Here is a 16,036-nt window from a genome sequence, read left to right on the forward strand (position 1 = left end):
TCTTTACCAGCGACTTCCCATTGGCGACAGAATCTGCTAACATAAGGGGTAGATATGGGGCGGAAACTTGATATTTGGCGGCGACAAAACAGACGAGATACTCGCGGCGATTCGAAACTTTACTGAGAATTATCAAGACCCAAAGGCAGCCATCATTGCAACTTCGGAGTTAACTGTATTGAACAGCGTCAATATCTGGATCTTCTTTCTGTTCTACGACGGACCACAGCCCCCATCTGGAGTATTTGACGAATTCTTGAACATCAAATCTTCGCTTAACACTTGTAAGACGAGGTCCTACACCGACTTGCTCAAAGCGAACAACGCCTTCGTCTTGAAAGGTAGTGTTTACACTATCGCTACGGAAACGACACCTCTTCCACCAGCTGCAGTAGGCGCAAAAGTGATGCGATCTTACTACGACCATTGGTACAAAACGTCAGCTGTAAAGTCAGGAATAGCCGGGATTATTGCCTCGATGGCTTTTCAACCCATACCAAAGTCACTAGCCCGGATCAGCCGAGAGAAAGGAGGCGATCTGCTGGATCTCGACGACGAGTTCGACAGAATCATCTTCGAGTTTGATTACTCCTATTTGTTCCGACTAGATGACGCTGCGGTTGATGATACAATGGTCAAATTATATACTGGTATGAAATCTCTTGTTGATGGATTTGTCCAAGATGGCACTCTTCCAGACGCATACAGGCCCCTGTTTATGAACGATGGATACTTTCGGCAGGACTACTGGGGAAGGTTGAAGTCAGAGAAGAGAGAGTTGGCGGGAAGAGTGCGGGCTTCGGTTGATCCGGAGGCCTTGTTCCAGAACAGAACCGGAGGGTTCAAACTCTTAGTCCAAACCATCCAGATTCCAAGTATGCAGACCGGAGTTTAGCCCGCGTACTTGAGTGACTAGCAAAGCTAGTCACTCAAATTGCGTATTGTTAAGCTGAACTTATGTACTCAAACCTATTTTTTGACAAGTGAATCATTGACACCTCATCGGGCGGGCTTCTCTTACGTCTTGACGTCTACTAGAATGGCAACATAAAGTATAGATAGACCAAGTGACCCTTCAAGAAGACGTTGGGTAGGCTAGGAAGTTACGTAAGAGCTCGTCGTCTTACGCCGAAATTTTTCTCTTGTGTGAAGCTCTTGCCTAAAGCAAATGTACATGTGGAAAACTGCTTGATGACCGAAGGTTTTGTTGCAAACTCTGCATGTTAATTTCCAAATGCAGTCATGGCCCCAGAGCCTCGTGCCATCGACTCAACCAGCCATTGTCAGGATAACGATAGCCTTAAAGGGTGTATCTAAACTCCTTGTTCATACGATCAGTTATATCGCTAAATTCGACATCCTTCAAGTGGCTGAGCTCTCCTGCCCGAACAAGGCCATCCCGTCGCTTGTTTTCCCAGAGATAATAATTCCTTAACATCAACGTGAACACCATCGCCAACCCACAGGTTACGATGATTGCTGTTTTGGCTGGGAGGTATCCGGGCGCAGACTCTGCCGTGAATGTCAAGGGCCCGATGATGTTCCCAACACAGAAACAGATGAGCAAAGTAGCGTTCATGGTGACCTAGGTTTACACGCATTAGGTCTGGACTAGAAAGGCTGTCGAAAGCGTCCCACGTACCTTCTTGGTGTGACCAGCATAGTTGGCGCCAACCAGAGAATACAACAAAGGCAAAGTTGCCCCAATGCAATTCGTCATATAGTTTCCAATCAGTTTGCCAGCTTTATTGTCCTCTGGGAGGAAAGCCATCAGCGCAGCTCCGATAACACCGGGTATCAGAAGGCAAATGATGTTGATAGCTCTTTGATTGAATCTCCCTGCCACGTTGGTAGCCGCCAGAATCGAGACGATACTGACTGCACCTGAAGGGATAGATAGAAGTGCAGTCTCCTGGGATGTGTACCCAAAGCCCTTGATGATGGTGGCCTGAAACGAGGAGACAGCTCCATTGGGCACATTTGAAGCGATGGTGATGAGCGCCAAAAGATAGGTCTGTGGGTCTGTGAAACACTCGATTGCTTGCTCGCGCTTGAATCGCTTGTTTTCGACGCCAGTTTGGTTGCTTCTTAATCGCTCGATAGCCCAGATCTTTTCCTCACGGGAGAGGAAGCGTGCGCTCATCGGATTATCCGGAAGAACTAGAATTACCGTGAGACCGATGGCAATGGTGATCAAGCCGCAGATGAGAAACATGATTTGCCATGAGGTAAAGCCGGAGCTGTGGTAGTGTTGAAAACCGAAAGAAATGAGGGAGCCGACGATGGTGCCGCCACCAGTGCCAAGATACCAGATACCCATCCTAGGAGGCTGTTCTTGACGTTTGTACCACTGTGGACAAAACATTAGGAAGATTCAAGGACGTGAAAATGAGACGAAGACTAACCATTGTCGTAATGACGATAAGTGAGGGAGCAACAGCACTCTCAAAAACGCCTAGAAGGACTCTCGTCACAACTAGCCCGGCCCAGTTGTGGCAGGCTGATGTGGTTGCTAACACCGTACCCCACATGCAAACCATGATCCCAATGTATTTTGCCGTTGGGAATCTCTGCATGCCCCAAGCGTGAGGGAACTCGAATGCTAGATAGCTCACGTAGAATATCATGGCCAATTGGGAGTACTGGTCGCCAGTGATATTGGTATCGCTCTGCAGTCCCATGACGTTCGCGTAGTTGATCAAGGTCTTGTCAAGATACTGAAGAATGTAACACGCAAACATGAGAGGAACGATTCGCCAGTCAATCTTGCGCTTCAAGAGACGCTCATCCTCCGCTGTCATGGGTGTGATGTCCCCACCGTCTCGAAGAAATTCCAGCGCAGCATCAGCGTTCTTGATGTCCTTGACCTCTCCGACTAATACTTCGGATTGACCACCACCAAAGCTTGGGGCCTTTTCGACATCGATCTTTCCGTCGGAGCTCATGGTGATGGCGTGAGGAGACTCGACTGAAACTTCAGGCCGTAATCATAGGTGGGACGAGTGACTCTGCCATCGTTATATGGGACTGCATGTCGGAGCCCCTCTACTGATATCACGGCTGTCTATGACGCACCTATATTTGATGGGTGTAAGGATCGCGTGGAGATATTAAGCATGTTGGAGAACATCCCCATTCTCTCCATCGATAAGTATGTGGCGATCGTCAGACCGTTGCTATTCAGGCGAATCAAATGCTGCGTTGCGCCGAGAACCATGCCATTGCAGGAAGGTGACTGGGGTCTTGGTTGGGCCCGGTAGTCGTTATCTCTCAGTCCGGAAAAGAAGAACCCGAAGATATTATCTTATTCCCGATCGCGGTGCGGCACAACACGTCTGGATGCCGATACAGCTATCCCACCATTATCTTGTTCGGCTGATAGCTCAGCACTGCAGTTGAGGGGTTGCGGAGAATGGTCGCTGTCGGCACTGAAAACCTAAAGCAGGAAGTGTTGTAGGAGCTTGCCGATGGCGGAACAACACAGTTGCTTGTGTGATGTGTCAAGCTTACTCGAGTCAATACTAGGAAAAGGCGACCAAGTCATGTTATCAGATAAGTCTTGGCGCCGAGTTGTTCTGCATGATGGTGATATCTTGAGATATGTTATCAGGCTGCAGGTGTAAGCATCAGAAGAGGCGGCATCCCACTTCTTGCTGATAAATGCTCAGTTGGCTTCACTCGAAAGTGAGTTAGTAAGGTATTGTATTGGACACTTCCCCACGTTGGTCCATGACACTACATGTACTTTATATACATCCGTCACACGTGGATCTGCTGATGATATAGATGCCGGGCATGCCCACTTGGTAATTGTTGGAGTAATCGCTCGCAAATTAGCAATGAATCCCAGCAATTATACTGGTAGTGATGTCTGCCGTGCATGGGTGTACTCGTACGTAATGCAGGCATCGAATCTCAACCGAAGTATTGAGTGGGATTTGCTACATGAGAGTGTACTGAAATCCTCAAGCAGACCATAACAACCGATAGAGTTCAAGCCTAGTAGATAGGTGCTTAAGTGATAAGTTTCTATTACATCATGGAATATTATCTGCTCTCTCTGCCCGTTGTATTTCGGACCTCTTTGAGCCTTGAGCACGCCTAGTCATTCAATATTACTTGCCTTAAGCCTAGACACCGGAATCATATTGATTCAAGTCAGACTGGACCACGTAGTTCATCCAGTTTGTGCAGGTCTGGTTCAGCACATCCGTGTCATAGTTGATCTCCGACTCTCGCTCAACGATTTGCACGGCAAAACCCTCCGAGGTGTGCCACGCAATGTGGCAGTGCATCAGCCAAGCCTAAATCACACGGCAGTCAGTGATCTGAAGATCTGGAAGCAACTTAATGTGATCGAAGAGGTACTTACACCAGGGTTGTTCGTCTTGAATGCGATGACCAAATATCCGCTGCCTGGCATCATTGCTACGTCTCTTCTGGGAGCGTTTACCAAGGTAAGACGATCAGTCTGAGTGCTGTCAAAGTTACCGTAACCAGAGTCCAGAACCCAGAAGTCGTGGCCATGAAGATGCATGGGATGGTCCTGAGCAAAAGGCGAGTGAATGACCATGTACACCCACTTGTCAGCATCAGGCAGGTGGATGACGTTTTGCTTGGTGAGCCAAGTCGAGTTCTTTTGCGAAATTTGCATAGCGGTGGGGTACTCCCATTGGGTATGCATGGAAGTCTTGTTCATCGTCCAGAGAAGGGCGTTGTCTGTAACTTCGACGGCAACCTTCTCATCTGCGCTGATGTAAGTGTCAGACGCATTGATGGCGAGGTAAGGCACAAGGTTGGAAGATGCCTCATCCAAGCATGAGTCAGTGTAACTGTAGGCCGATGTCGTGGGATCCAAGGTGGAAGAGCTGGAGTAACGAATGATGCCCTTGACATCGTCAACAGCATCAGACTCGGAGCAGGACTCTTGTGCAATGGATCGCAGCCAGAAGTCGCCGTCGGTCAAGTCCTTAGCCTCCACAATGATGTCGTAGCGCTGGCCCATACCGATGCTTAACTGGGTGGCGTTGTACGGGACGATGGGAACAAAATCTGTTGCGACAATCTCCATGGTGTGATTGTCGATCATGAAACGGAAGTGGTTATCTGCGGCGGCGTTGACGAGGCGAATGCGGTACCTAGTTCCAGGTTCGAAAATTGTTTCGAATCTAGAGCCCATGGTGTCATTGAAAGTGTTCGTACCGTTGATCAGACCGTTGACTGCTGTCGGGGGACCTCCCGTAGCAGCTTTGGTAACGAGTTCATCTGCCGTTTGCTGGGTAGAAAAGTCAATCAAAATTTCTTGAATCCTTGCCAAACAATCCAAGCATTCAACTCACGTGGTACCAGTCGTTGAGAAAGAGATGACCCAAGTCGACGTCGTAGTTTGCCGAAGCCGGTCCGTTGATAGTGATGCCACCAAAGACTCCATCCCAGGCTTGAACGTAGAAGTGAGAGTGATACCAACCGGTGCCGTACTCAACAGCTCGCCACTTGTAGGTGTAGGTGTCATTGGGGGCAATGGGGCACTGAGTGATACTAGGGACACCATCCATTTGATCGGTCCAGTTTTGTCTGATGCCATGGAAGTGAAGACCGGTACCGTTCGTCTGAAGCGAGTTGGTCAGGTGGACAACTGTCAAAAGTCATCGTAAGTTCCTCTAGTCAATAACAGGCTTGCGTCTCTGTAAGTAAGTACGTACCAACCGTGTCACCCCAGTCAGCAATAATGGTTGGGCCGGGGAATGATCCGTTGATGAGCTGCACTGGCATCTCATAGCCATCTGGAGCGGCGGTGCCATTCTCGACATTGAACCAATACTCTCTCACTACGCCTGTATCCGGGACTTCATCGTAGTAGTTTGTGGATAGGTCGAAGCCTTCAGTCCAGCAAGCTCTGTTCGAAGGACTGTTGACGCAGGCGGCACCGGAGCTAGGCAAACCAGACGAGCCAGATGGACTGGGCGAGCTTGGACTGGCAACAGCCTCGGCGACTTGTGAGGCGTTTGCAGCATCACCGGCGGTCTGCTGTCTGTTTGATGTACAAGCTGCTGTGGCACCAGTAATGACAGCTACTGCCCAAGTGGCGAGAAGTTTCCCGCAAACCATCGTGATAACAAATGAGAAAGAACGAAAGACTTTGAGTTCACAGCCGGAACAGTGAGAAATGAGTGTTGAAGTTAATAATTAGAGAAAAGAGTTGTTAGGAAAACACAACGAGATCTGCCCCGTCTGCTAGTCTCATATGTATGCTTTTGGGCTGAGTTGGTTGTTGATAAGTTGGGGCCAACCCTAAATATCTGATGTCTCCATCCCTCTCTTCGCAAGTCTTTGAACAGTTGATTCTCTCCCCCTTTCGTGATGCGGGATGTGGGCTTTGGTGAGCAGCAACAAAAGACGGATTTTGCCGTCGGTTCTGGCGTCATGCGGAGCAAGATGACTGTCGTCTTGTGGGTGCAAACAGAGTTTCTGCCTCGCAGAGACTAAGTTGTCCCACATAGTACGGTGATTCCGCACCAGGATAACCTCCTCAGCCCAGCAGGCCGCGATAGATTACACGTCGACTACACGTCAAACCTGCCGGTGAGGTGAGAAGAAAGCCTACATCAGTGGGGCTGTGAGGACGGGTTGGATGGGACTGTCTATTTCCAGAGTGGCCGTGGGCATTATGGTTGATTCACCGTTTAATGAGATGCGGGTGATGATGGATCTAGCCATTCACATTAAGCCGTGCAATAAGGCTGACCAGCACCCGCAACGTTGGAAGAATGACAGCCGCAACAGAACTTCAGATGGAGGATCCCGGCACGGCCCCATTTCTCCAGGGGTAAAAACATCAGAGCCTTCCTAGTCAGGAACAAACCCACAACTCTGACAACTCTGACTTGTTTATTTTGCTGTCTGTGCTTCCCGAGGGTGGGCTTCGATTGCGTTTACGAGCTCGGAACTGCCCCTCTTTGCCAAAAGAACCAACGACGATCACCGGGCAAGCGGCATCTCAAAATCGGCAATGTGGGGGGCAATGCTTAGCATCTCCTTGTGGGTTGGGCTTAAGTGATAAACTCCGCGGTCTTTAAGGATTAAATCAACTTAGAAAGCCTCTGTTGTGTGAAGCGACATCTATGTGCTCCGCGTCCTTCGTTTCTGGTATTCTGACTTAACCCGGCCGCATTCCTATCCTTCCAGCCTCCGATCTCACCAAAAGTCCCTACACTCAGTTCAGTCGTTACTGATTTTCTTATCAAAATGCATTTGTCCAAGGCTGGAGTTCTCGCACTTCTGCAGGCCAGTCTCGCCTGTGCCTCAGCCATCTCTCCCTCACGGAACGTCAATGTCAAGCGAAAGGCCGAGACAAACGCAACACTCTACGCTTATGGAACAAACTCATCTTCATGGCCTATTGCTTATGGATTGGATGACGGTATGAATTTCAGTCATCTGTGTAGATCAAGTTTTGGGGTAACAGAGAGCATTGCTAACTTCATCACACAGGATATCTGTACATCACTCAGACCCCTGACGACGCCAACGCCAACCTTGTCCCGATCACTTGGGATCTTCCATCCATCACGGGAGAGAATTGGAAGGTCAATGGCACGTTCGTCAACGGAACATCTGCTGGCTCTTTAACTATCACTGACAGTGATGATAATGCAATGGGTCTTACTCAAACACCTCAGGCAGTCACTGTTAACCAGACTACCTATGGATGGGCACTATTTGCGACGCAGCTGGTGTACAACAACAACTCCCAGCTGGAAGCGCAGTTCTGGGCGAAGCCTTCTGAATGGGAAGACACCTATCTTCTGTTCTGGAACTCAGACGACCTCGTTTCCACCGGAAGTTTCCCTGTTGTCGTTAAAGGGGTCGAAAATTCTTAGAATACACATCGTCTGCTGTTCGTTGTCTCAGGCTATCCACATTCGCTACAATGCGTCTTTCCTCAAGATGGCACGTTTAGGAACTTCCGGCGCAAGTTTAGGATGGACTTAATGAGCAGTGTTGTAAGAAACTGTAAATATCTTGAATGCTTTTGGGGAAAGGAGCCAGAACATTAATTTTCGTCCAGAAATCCATTGTCACAGAGTAGAGCTGAGTCCAGGAGCAGAGCCAGTAAGCAATTTATACATTGTTCAACGAGGATGCTGAAACCTTTGAGAGTTCTACTTAGCAATTGAGGACCATTTCATACGGAACTCTTCTTGGCAGCGAGTTGCTGTCATTGTCTAGACCTTTCTGCTATGGGTTACTCGAGGTCATGGCCCATAAACTCGATCCATTTGACATCGTGCACTCTTGAAAATAATACTTGAAGCTTTTACTATTTCTTTTTCTCCTTTCATAATTCCTGATATGTATGGTAGCGACAGTCTTTTCAGTCGTTCTACGTTCCCAAGCTTCAATGCGAAGCGAGTCTCCCATCGAGGATCAGACTCCATGGAAGGCACCATTAAAGATGCCACGAGAATGCCGCCCAAGCATGTCATGAAGATAAATACACGCCGCCTCGATAATAGCGGCCTTCCCACAACTTACTCTACCATGCCATGCCACTTTCCGCTTATAGGGCTTCCATCAAAGTTGCTGCCCCTTTTCCTCAGGTGGGGCGACAACAATTGTAGCGGGTACTTCCTCATCTGCTGCGGTAGTCTCTTTTCGCTTTCGCTTGAACAATCGGCCAATGGGAGCAAACATTCTCCCGAGAAACCTATACACAAGTACAAAAGGCTTCCCGACAAAAATAGCCACTCTTTCGAACCAGACATCGGGGAAGATACGGACTAGCACACCCCATGGCAGAGACATGAGGGCGATCACGACGGAGATTGCCCACTGGGTTCCGTTGAGACCACCCTCCTTAATCTCGAACACGCGACCGCCAATGAACACGATTCCAACTTGAAGACCGACCATCAGGAGGTTGATGAAGATGAAGAATTGGTTGCGGTGGACACCCTCGAGCACGTTGAACTTGTTATCGAGGCGTCGGTTGTTGAATTCATTGAAGATCTGCATCCAAACAAAGGTGTTGAAAATGACTGTATCGAGCTGCAGCATTTGATCCTCGCTGTTTCTGTCATAGTTGAGAATCTCAGGGCCGGCAAAGTAAAGAGTGAGTGTGATGATGAGTTGGAAAATGGCTTGTCCAATAATCATCTTCCACATCTAAAGTCGGCTGTCAGCTGTGTTTGCAAGAATCAGCAACACAGAAAGACTTACGTTGATCGTGATAAGTGGTGCATCCTTTCTTTGAGGAGGTCTGTCAAGAATCTTGTCGGTCGGAGGATCCGTTGCCAACGCAAGCGCAGCAAATGTGTCCATAATGAGGTTGACCCAAAGCAGTTGAACAGCTTTCAGCACCGGCTCCATATGAGGATCATACATAGCCGTGATAAACGCCAAGAGGACAGCAGTGATGTTGACGGTGATTTGGAACTACATCGTGAAGAGTCAGCAATCTGATAATGCAGATGTGAGTGATTGGGGGCGACAGCCAGGTGACTAGTCACCTCAAGTGAGTAGGAACTTACTTGGAGGAACTTTTGAACGGCATCGTTGACTGCGCGACCCCACTTGAGTGCAGTCACGATCGATGCGAAATTATCATCCATGAGAACAATTGCGGAAGCCTCCTTGGCCACTTCGGTGCCCGAGATGCCCATTGAAAAGCCAACATCTGCGGCCTTGAGGGCGGGGGCATCATTCGTACCATCACCTGTGACAGCGACCGTCTCTCCAAGCGCCTTTAATCTCGTGACGAGAATCCGCTTGTCTTCAGGAGACGAACGAGCCAATACCTGTAATTTGGGAAGAATGTTGTTCATGTCCTCATCGGAAAGTTTCCTGAAAGCTGGCCCTTCCATAATCACTCCCTGAGTGCCGGTGAAGATGCCGCACTCTGTGGCGATAGCTTGAGCGGTAACGATGTTATCGCCAGTGACCATACGGACTGTGACGCCAGCATGCTGCGCAAGCCTGACCGCCTCGGGAACACCTTCTCGAACGGGATCTTGGATTCCAACAATGCCGAGGAATACCAGGTCAGAAGGCGTCAGTAAAGACTCGAGCTTGACGTGCCCATCTTCTGAAGGCATGTTTGCCGGCGGCCACTGGGAGAAGTCCTTGTACACGATGCCAATGGTTCGAAGGGATCGTCGAGCGTATTCGTTGATGGTTGATTCGAGGGATTGTCGCTCGGTGACCGTCATGGGCTCTTCAGTCAAAGTCTCTAGATGAGTTTTGGATGAACAGTACCCAAGCATGATCTCAGAGGCACCCTTGACCAGCACACGATATCCCTTCGAGGTGTCGCGAAGTTTGATGACCGCGGCCATACACTTCCTTCCGGAATCAAAGGGAAGCATCTGCACGACTTGCTCATTCGAGCGGGCCTCAGCAAGCGACTGGAGACCAAGGTGATCCTTCGCCAACTGCAAGAGGGCTGTCTCGGTCTTAGATCCAATGAAGGTTGCCTGACCATCCTCTTGGCCCTCAAAGGCTGTGGAGTTCACAGCGACCGACTGAACGATAAGTTCCTTGGTTCTGGTAGGCAGGCCAGTGGCCCATGAAGTGACGTGTGGTGTCCCCGACGTCTTCTCGTCGTCGGACTGGGACAATGCAGTGAAGCTAGTGGTGGTGAAGGTGCCGGCCACGACCGTCATCTTGTTTGTTGTCTGTACCCTGTCAGCTGCTGCTCGGCTCATGTCAGGAAGAACGAATCATACCAGAGTGCCTGTCTTATCCGAGCAGATTGTTGTTGCGTTACCCATGGTCTCGCAAGATCGAAGTACGCGAACGAGGTTATTTTCTTTGAGCAGCTTCGTTGTCGCGAAGGCGAGGGCGAGGGTGACGGCCAGCGGCAAGCCTTCAGGTACTGCCACAGCAATGATAGCAATGGCAACGACAAGCAAGTCCATGAAGGTCGATGCCTTGTCGGCAGGCAGTCGGTCATCACCAGGAAGACTGGCAACGAATCTGAAAAGCAGGATGAAGAACATCAGAGCCGATGCACCTCCACCGAGCTTGGCGATGGCGATGGCAAGGCGTTCAAGCTTCTTTTGTAGAGGCGTAGCTTCGATATCGTACCGTACAGACATCATGATCTTGCCGAAGCTGCTGTGGACACCAACAGAGGTGCAAACGTAGGTTCCCATGCCTGCAATCTATCAGCTTATTAGTCTGAGGGATGGGGGATGAAGAATGTACCTTCAAGAACTTTGGATCCTGAGATGATGAAGGGGTCCAGGTCGTCATGGTTGTTGTGTTTCGAGTCCAGAAGCTTCATGACTTGGTCGCCAGCAGTCTTCTTGAGAACATCGGATTCACCAGTAGCGGAAGATTCGTCGCACTTGACTTCATGTCCTTCAATTAGGATTCCATCGGCAGGCACCATATCGCCAGGCTCCAGATGGAGCACCTCGCCTACAAGGATCTCGTTGACATTGATCATGACTGATTTCCCGGAACGAATGACCTTGACTTGACGGTCGTCCTTCTTGGTGTTCAGCCTGACAAATGCCTTCTCCTTCTGCCAATCGTTGTGGGATCCGACGAGGACAACTATGATGACCGCAGCGCAGATGGCGACGCCTTCGACCCAGTCGACAGAAGCCGGCGCTCCTGCAGGCCTTTCAACGCCGAGTGTCTCGTATAGTCCGAGGGCCAGAGAGATGACTCCGGCAACCGTCAAGAGAATAAGTACCGTTTCGTTGAACGCAATCCACATCAGCTTCCAGATCGACTTGGGCTTCTTTGGCGGCAGTACGTTGCGACCGTAAACACGGGTACGATCCACGAACGGTGCTCCGGAAGACGTTACATGCTTCTCTGTCGTTGGTGAAACCGGTTTGCTATCGTTGTGGTTGTCGACTGCTTCATTAAAGCTGATTCTTGATCTGACGCTTGCTTCGTCGACGCTGAGACCACTGCGTACGTCGGTTTGAACGCCACGTGCAATACCTCGGAGCCCGCCGAGCGCCCTGAACGCTGAAAGGGACTTGGGGTTCAGCAATTTGTTGAGTTGGCCAGGGGAAAATGCGAATGGGTTGTTGTCCACGTGAAAGTCGCGTTCCGTGCCTGGGTCAGGCCTCAAAGACGATTCAACATCTTCAAGGTCGAGGCTCGCACCAGCAGTACTGGGGGCAGCGGTGGTCCCGGACGGCGTGAGAAAGGGATTAGAACCGTCCGGGGCAATAGTGTCGGCATCGCTTGTGGCCCGCGAACGGGAGTCCGCATGTGGGGGGTTGGGGCTGAGAAACTTGTCAGCCATCATGAAGGGATGTCATGTACGGCCCGGTAGAAAAAGAGAAAGTGCTGTCGAGCTCGAAAGCAAGACGTGCCGAATAAGCGGCGCCCAGAGAATATGAATACTCTTCCAAGGGCAGCTTTCGCCGGGCTACCTCTTTCAAGCTTGCTCATCCAACCTCACCTTCATCATAGCTCTCCACTTTCCGAACAGAGCGGCAAAAGCAAAAGAACTCAAACCCCGGCCGGACCAGCACTGCCACACTCCAAGAGACATATTACTGAGGAACCGATATTCCTGATCCCATCTGATAAGCCCGAATTAGGTAGATTGGGGCCGGGAAATCGTCCTGACAAGCTTAAACAAGCAGGCATAGCACCGTGTGTGTGGAGAGATGACCCGCCGGAATGCGGCCCAGGTAAGCCTCAGAAACCAACGAACAGCACATGATGCAGGCTTGGCAGTTTAAGAGAGCATTCACAGGAGCTCTGGTTGATCATCAAGAGTAGCTAGAGGTGTGAAGCTTGCAGAAAACGGGAAGGAGGAGGCGAGAAAGGCAAAGACTAGCTTGTGGATTGGCAGAAATCTTAGTAGAGACAGGGTGAACGAGGGATTTTCAAGCAAAGAATAAGCGAGATGATGGTAGGATCAGACGAGTTTGCGAGAAGAGGGGAAGGTTTAGCCGTACATGACAGACAAGAGTCTAGATGGCACGGGTTTTGCTTCTGTTCCTCGCACGGGAGACAGGCCAAGAGTCAGGCAAAAAGAGGGGTTTCAAATCCTATTTGGTAACGGACAAACAAGTAAGTTCTCCCATTTATGTCGTCGGCGGCATGTCAGGAGCTTCGATGGAAGGTCAGGCGGAGCACGTGTGCGGTTGATACGACCTCGCCAAATCTTTCCCTGTCAACACCTCTCGTCACCTCTAGCGACATCCTGTTGGCAATCACCTGGGGCGGGGGCAACCCCACCCGATTAACAAGTGTTTCCAGCTTCCTTTTAGTTGCTCATCGGCGTTCGGGCGGAGTAAGCTCCAGTTCATCATCCTCAGGACCGTTTCCCGCGCGCGCTTTGACTCAGGGGCGGGATTATGTTGCAAAGCTGTTGAATCGTGTGGCACTTTATCTCTTGGCTAAAAGAGCTGTCGTTTCCAATGGAAAATCTTCCTTTTGTCAATAATTTATGACGCCATGTTATGGCCATTGTCAAGACAGAGTCATCGCATTGAAGGACGTTCTCTAACATGCACAGCCCAGCCAAGAGTCTCGAAGAGCCTCACAAAGTATGAGGTTGGCACGGAAATCTGATCTTCACGGAGTACGAGACCGGTCATGTCGAGCCGAAAGCCCCTCACCCGCTGATCACACCTAGTACTGCATCGCAACAGAAAGCCAAGAGTTTGCTGACTCCTTAGCCTCGCCATCTCGTTTTCGAATTTGAATCCAGTTCTCAGCATGCAAATATCGCCATTGAATTGATGCGACTCTGAGCTCGGAAGTCACTGTAGCCGATGCGAGCTGTCCAAGAAGTCCGATCGGCAATAATTACTGGCGCAAACCGGCAAGCGCTTACGCTGGTCACTGGCGGGAGGTCGCAATCGAGCATGCGGGGAAATTTCAGTCTACAGTTGACTCGCGTGCTCGCGTTCGCTTCGACATGCACATCAACTCTCACCGCCAATTCGCTCGGTGGTAGTCTACCGTAGACAACGTCAAAACCAACTGCAAAGTTGCCAATCCAGACTGCTGTACAGCGCGGAATCTTTGTCACTTCAATTGCAGCTCTCTGTCTCCACCTAGTATCATACGCTATTGCCCATCGCATGTAGAGATGACTTTAGAATCTCTTGAATGCAGGTGACCTTACCATCCATTTTGAAGTGTGCTTCCTCGGCCTTGAGCACAACTATCGATGGCAAGCATTCTCATTTTGAGCCTTAGCGTCATTCAGATATTAACAACACGAACTCGGAAGGCAGTCGAAGGTATGGTATTGGCAGCAGTATCAAAGACTGCTTTTTGTTGGAGACTTAGCTCTGCTCTCCAAGGGCTCAGAACCAGTTCAATCACCAATACAAGTCAATCAACGAGGTATAACAGTGACCAACAACTTCTGGGGCTCTGATATTCTTTCGTTATCTCGCCCATCGCTCGGTATAGTGAAAGGACAGGCAGGGCTGTTAGACGTGGCCTCGACAGCAGCTTTAGTTGGATTGCCTTTGTTTCAGGCGACTGCTGTCTGTATTCATGTTAGCATCTGATTGAACTGTTCACCTCGGCTGGACTCAGCAACGCACGACGAACAAGTTAAGACAGGGGTGATCACTAGAGAAACTTCTGATTGAACAATTTCCGAGAAACCCTCCTAAGCTCTCAGAGACACCTACCATTACAGTTGGTGATATAACTGTTCTTGGATTAAGTTGCAGTAAGGCTCTGAGAACAGACAACTGCAAGTGCCAACATGCTTCTACTCCAAGGAACGAATTCGGATTGAATGAATAGGGAATTATGAGCGTGAACACTTGTATTGATTATCTGGAAGTATCGAGCGATACGACTTGGAACACGTCACACGAGATAAGTGTTGGGCACTCATGTGGCCGTGGAGATGGAACTTTGAATTTAAGTAAGTCCATGTCAGCTGAACAACTCAAAAGTGAAGGATTGGCATCAATTCTTTGGTATAAGAAACTATGATTGAAAAGCTATCGGTCGGCTATTGGATTGAATATCAATATCTCACCTGCCTGACCTTAGACAACCTAAGTGTTGTACCTACAGCAGTCATCTTAGCTTAAGGTACCTACTTAATTACCTTACCTAATGCATATGTAGATGCGTTTTTTTTTTTGTGTTAGCGGGAGCAGCTGGTAACAGTAGCTTGAGCGTGTGGAGTTTTGCGTTCTGAAACTCAGAGAGAGTACGTTTGTCTCAAAGTGTGAATACTTTCCGCAAGACTGGATACCTCAACCGAGCTTCCCAACCCTCAAAAAGCGCCTTCCCTTGTCAGGCACTAATTTTGACTAAAATATTGCTGATAATGCCCCAAGTCGATTCAAATGTCTCATTCCGCGTAATCGGCAGCCCGCCAGCCCTTTCTTGAGAACGAGTTCCAACGCACAGTTAAGGGCTGACTCGACTAGACAAATTAGTTACTTATCTTTCTGTATAGGGCATAACGGATTAGGCACTGACGATATGAAACCTGCTCTTGTCTTATAGTTCCCTGATTAGACACTCATCGAGATTATGGAGAGACAGGTTAGTGGACTGGCTACAAGCTTCGAAGTTGGGACAAAACATTTCTTGGGCTATTGAAACAAGCGGGGAGTAGGGTAGCATTGATTTGACAGTATTTAGCTCGGTAAACAATGAATTAAGCACATTCCGCTTCCGTCAGAAATCGTGGTCAAGTCTCATTATTGTGGTGCTTGGTCTTCTTAAGGCATATCTCCTTCTCGAACCTCCTCAGTCTATTTAGTCTGGTTAGGCCACATGCACCTCGGTACTCCTTGAGGACTTTACTTTGTTCAAAAATACGATTTCGAAAGCTGGAGAGTGAAGAAAATAATGAGGTGATTAGGCTTTAGATGATACTTCACTTCGTTCTACCCACCAACGCTTCGTCGCAGGGGTCTAGCGCTCCTTCGCTGAAGAATGCGATTCGACCACTCGCACTCTATGTGTAACTCCACAGTTCAACCCCCGCGACCCGGGCCAGGCAACGGGCGACTAGGGTTTGAATCCGACAGCTCGGCCCAAGTTCTGCTGTAGGTAGTATTGTCCGGTA

General features: G+C 49.4%; 5 protein-coding genes across 5 annotated transcripts; 2 read left to right on the forward strand and 3 right to left on the reverse strand.

Moving 5' to 3' along the window:
* Positions 1–52: 52 nt before the first annotated feature.
* BDZ83DRAFT_588583 (uncharacterized protein) lies at positions 53–895 on the forward strand (the record flags this gene model as incomplete). The annotated part of the gene is made up of 1 exon (XM_060506149.1): positions 53–895. A coding segment is annotated over one exon (843 nt), but the record flags the coding sequence as incomplete, so codon positions are not given.
* A 405-nt stretch (positions 896–1,300) lies between these two features.
* BDZ83DRAFT_588576 (major facilitator superfamily transporter) lies at positions 1,301–2,945 on the reverse strand (the record flags this gene model as incomplete). The annotated part of the gene is made up of 3 exons (XM_060506148.1): positions 1,301–1,585; positions 1,643–2,350; positions 2,406–2,945. The coding sequence occupies 3 exons, from the start codon at positions 2,943–2,945 to the stop codon at positions 1,301–1,303; spliced, it is 1,533 nt and encodes a 510-aa protein (XP_060360054.1).
* A 1,185-nt stretch (positions 2,946–4,130) lies between these two features.
* Positions 4,131–6,108, reverse strand: BDZ83DRAFT_588528 (extracellular dihydrogeodin oxidase/laccase; the record flags this gene model as incomplete). Its single annotated transcript, XM_060506144.1, has 4 exons — positions 4,131–4,304; positions 4,373–5,275; positions 5,340–5,635; positions 5,703–6,108. The coding sequence occupies 4 exons, from the start codon at positions 6,106–6,108 to the stop codon at positions 4,131–4,133; spliced, it is 1,779 nt and encodes a 592-aa protein (XP_060360055.1).
* A 1,182-nt stretch (positions 6,109–7,290) lies between these two features.
* BDZ83DRAFT_543749 (uncharacterized protein) lies at positions 7,291–7,880 on the forward strand (the record flags this gene model as incomplete). Its single annotated transcript, XM_060503427.1, has 2 exons — positions 7,291–7,420; positions 7,492–7,880. Coding segments are annotated over 2 exons (519 nt in total), but the record flags the coding sequence as incomplete, so codon positions are not given.
* A 452-nt stretch (positions 7,881–8,332) lies between these two features.
* On the reverse strand, positions 8,333–12,287 carry BDZ83DRAFT_636306 (calcium-translocating P-type ATPase). The gene is made up of 5 exons (XM_060509248.1): positions 11,206–12,287; positions 10,725–11,155; positions 9,531–10,673; positions 9,220–9,435; positions 8,333–9,165 (listed from the first exon to the last, which is right to left on the reverse strand). The coding sequence occupies exons 1-5, from the start codon at positions 12,269–12,271 to the stop codon at positions 8,575–8,577; spliced, it is 3,447 nt and encodes a 1,148-aa protein (XP_060360057.1). The 5' UTR covers positions 12,272–12,287; the 3' UTR covers positions 8,333–8,574.
* Positions 12,288–16,036: the final 3,749 nt, after the last annotated feature.

The sequence above is a fragment of the Colletotrichum acutatum genome (assembly GCF_030867785.1).
Source record: "Colletotrichum acutatum strain CBS 112980 chromosome Unknown BDZ83scaffold_128, whole genome shotgun sequence".
Lineage (NCBI taxonomy): Eukaryota > Fungi > Ascomycota > Sordariomycetes > Glomerellales > Glomerellaceae > Colletotrichum > Colletotrichum acutatum.

What these genes read in the sequence shown, in the direction of transcription:
- BDZ83DRAFT_636306 (XM_060509248.1), bottom strand. Translation starts at nt 12,271, where the DNA reads ATGATGGCTGACAAGTTTCTCAGCCCCAACCCCCCACATGCGGACTCC. An exon ending in AGGATCCAAAGTTCTTGAAG is followed by an intron (nt 11,156 to 11,205) that starts GTACATTCTTCA and finishes GATAGATTGCAG; the next exon opens with GCATGGGAACCTACGTTTGC. An exon ending in CCGTTCAAAAGTTCCTCCAA is followed by an intron (nt 9,436 to 9,530) that starts GTAAGTTCCTAC and finishes TTCACGATGTAG; the next exon opens with TTCCAAATCACCGTCAACAT.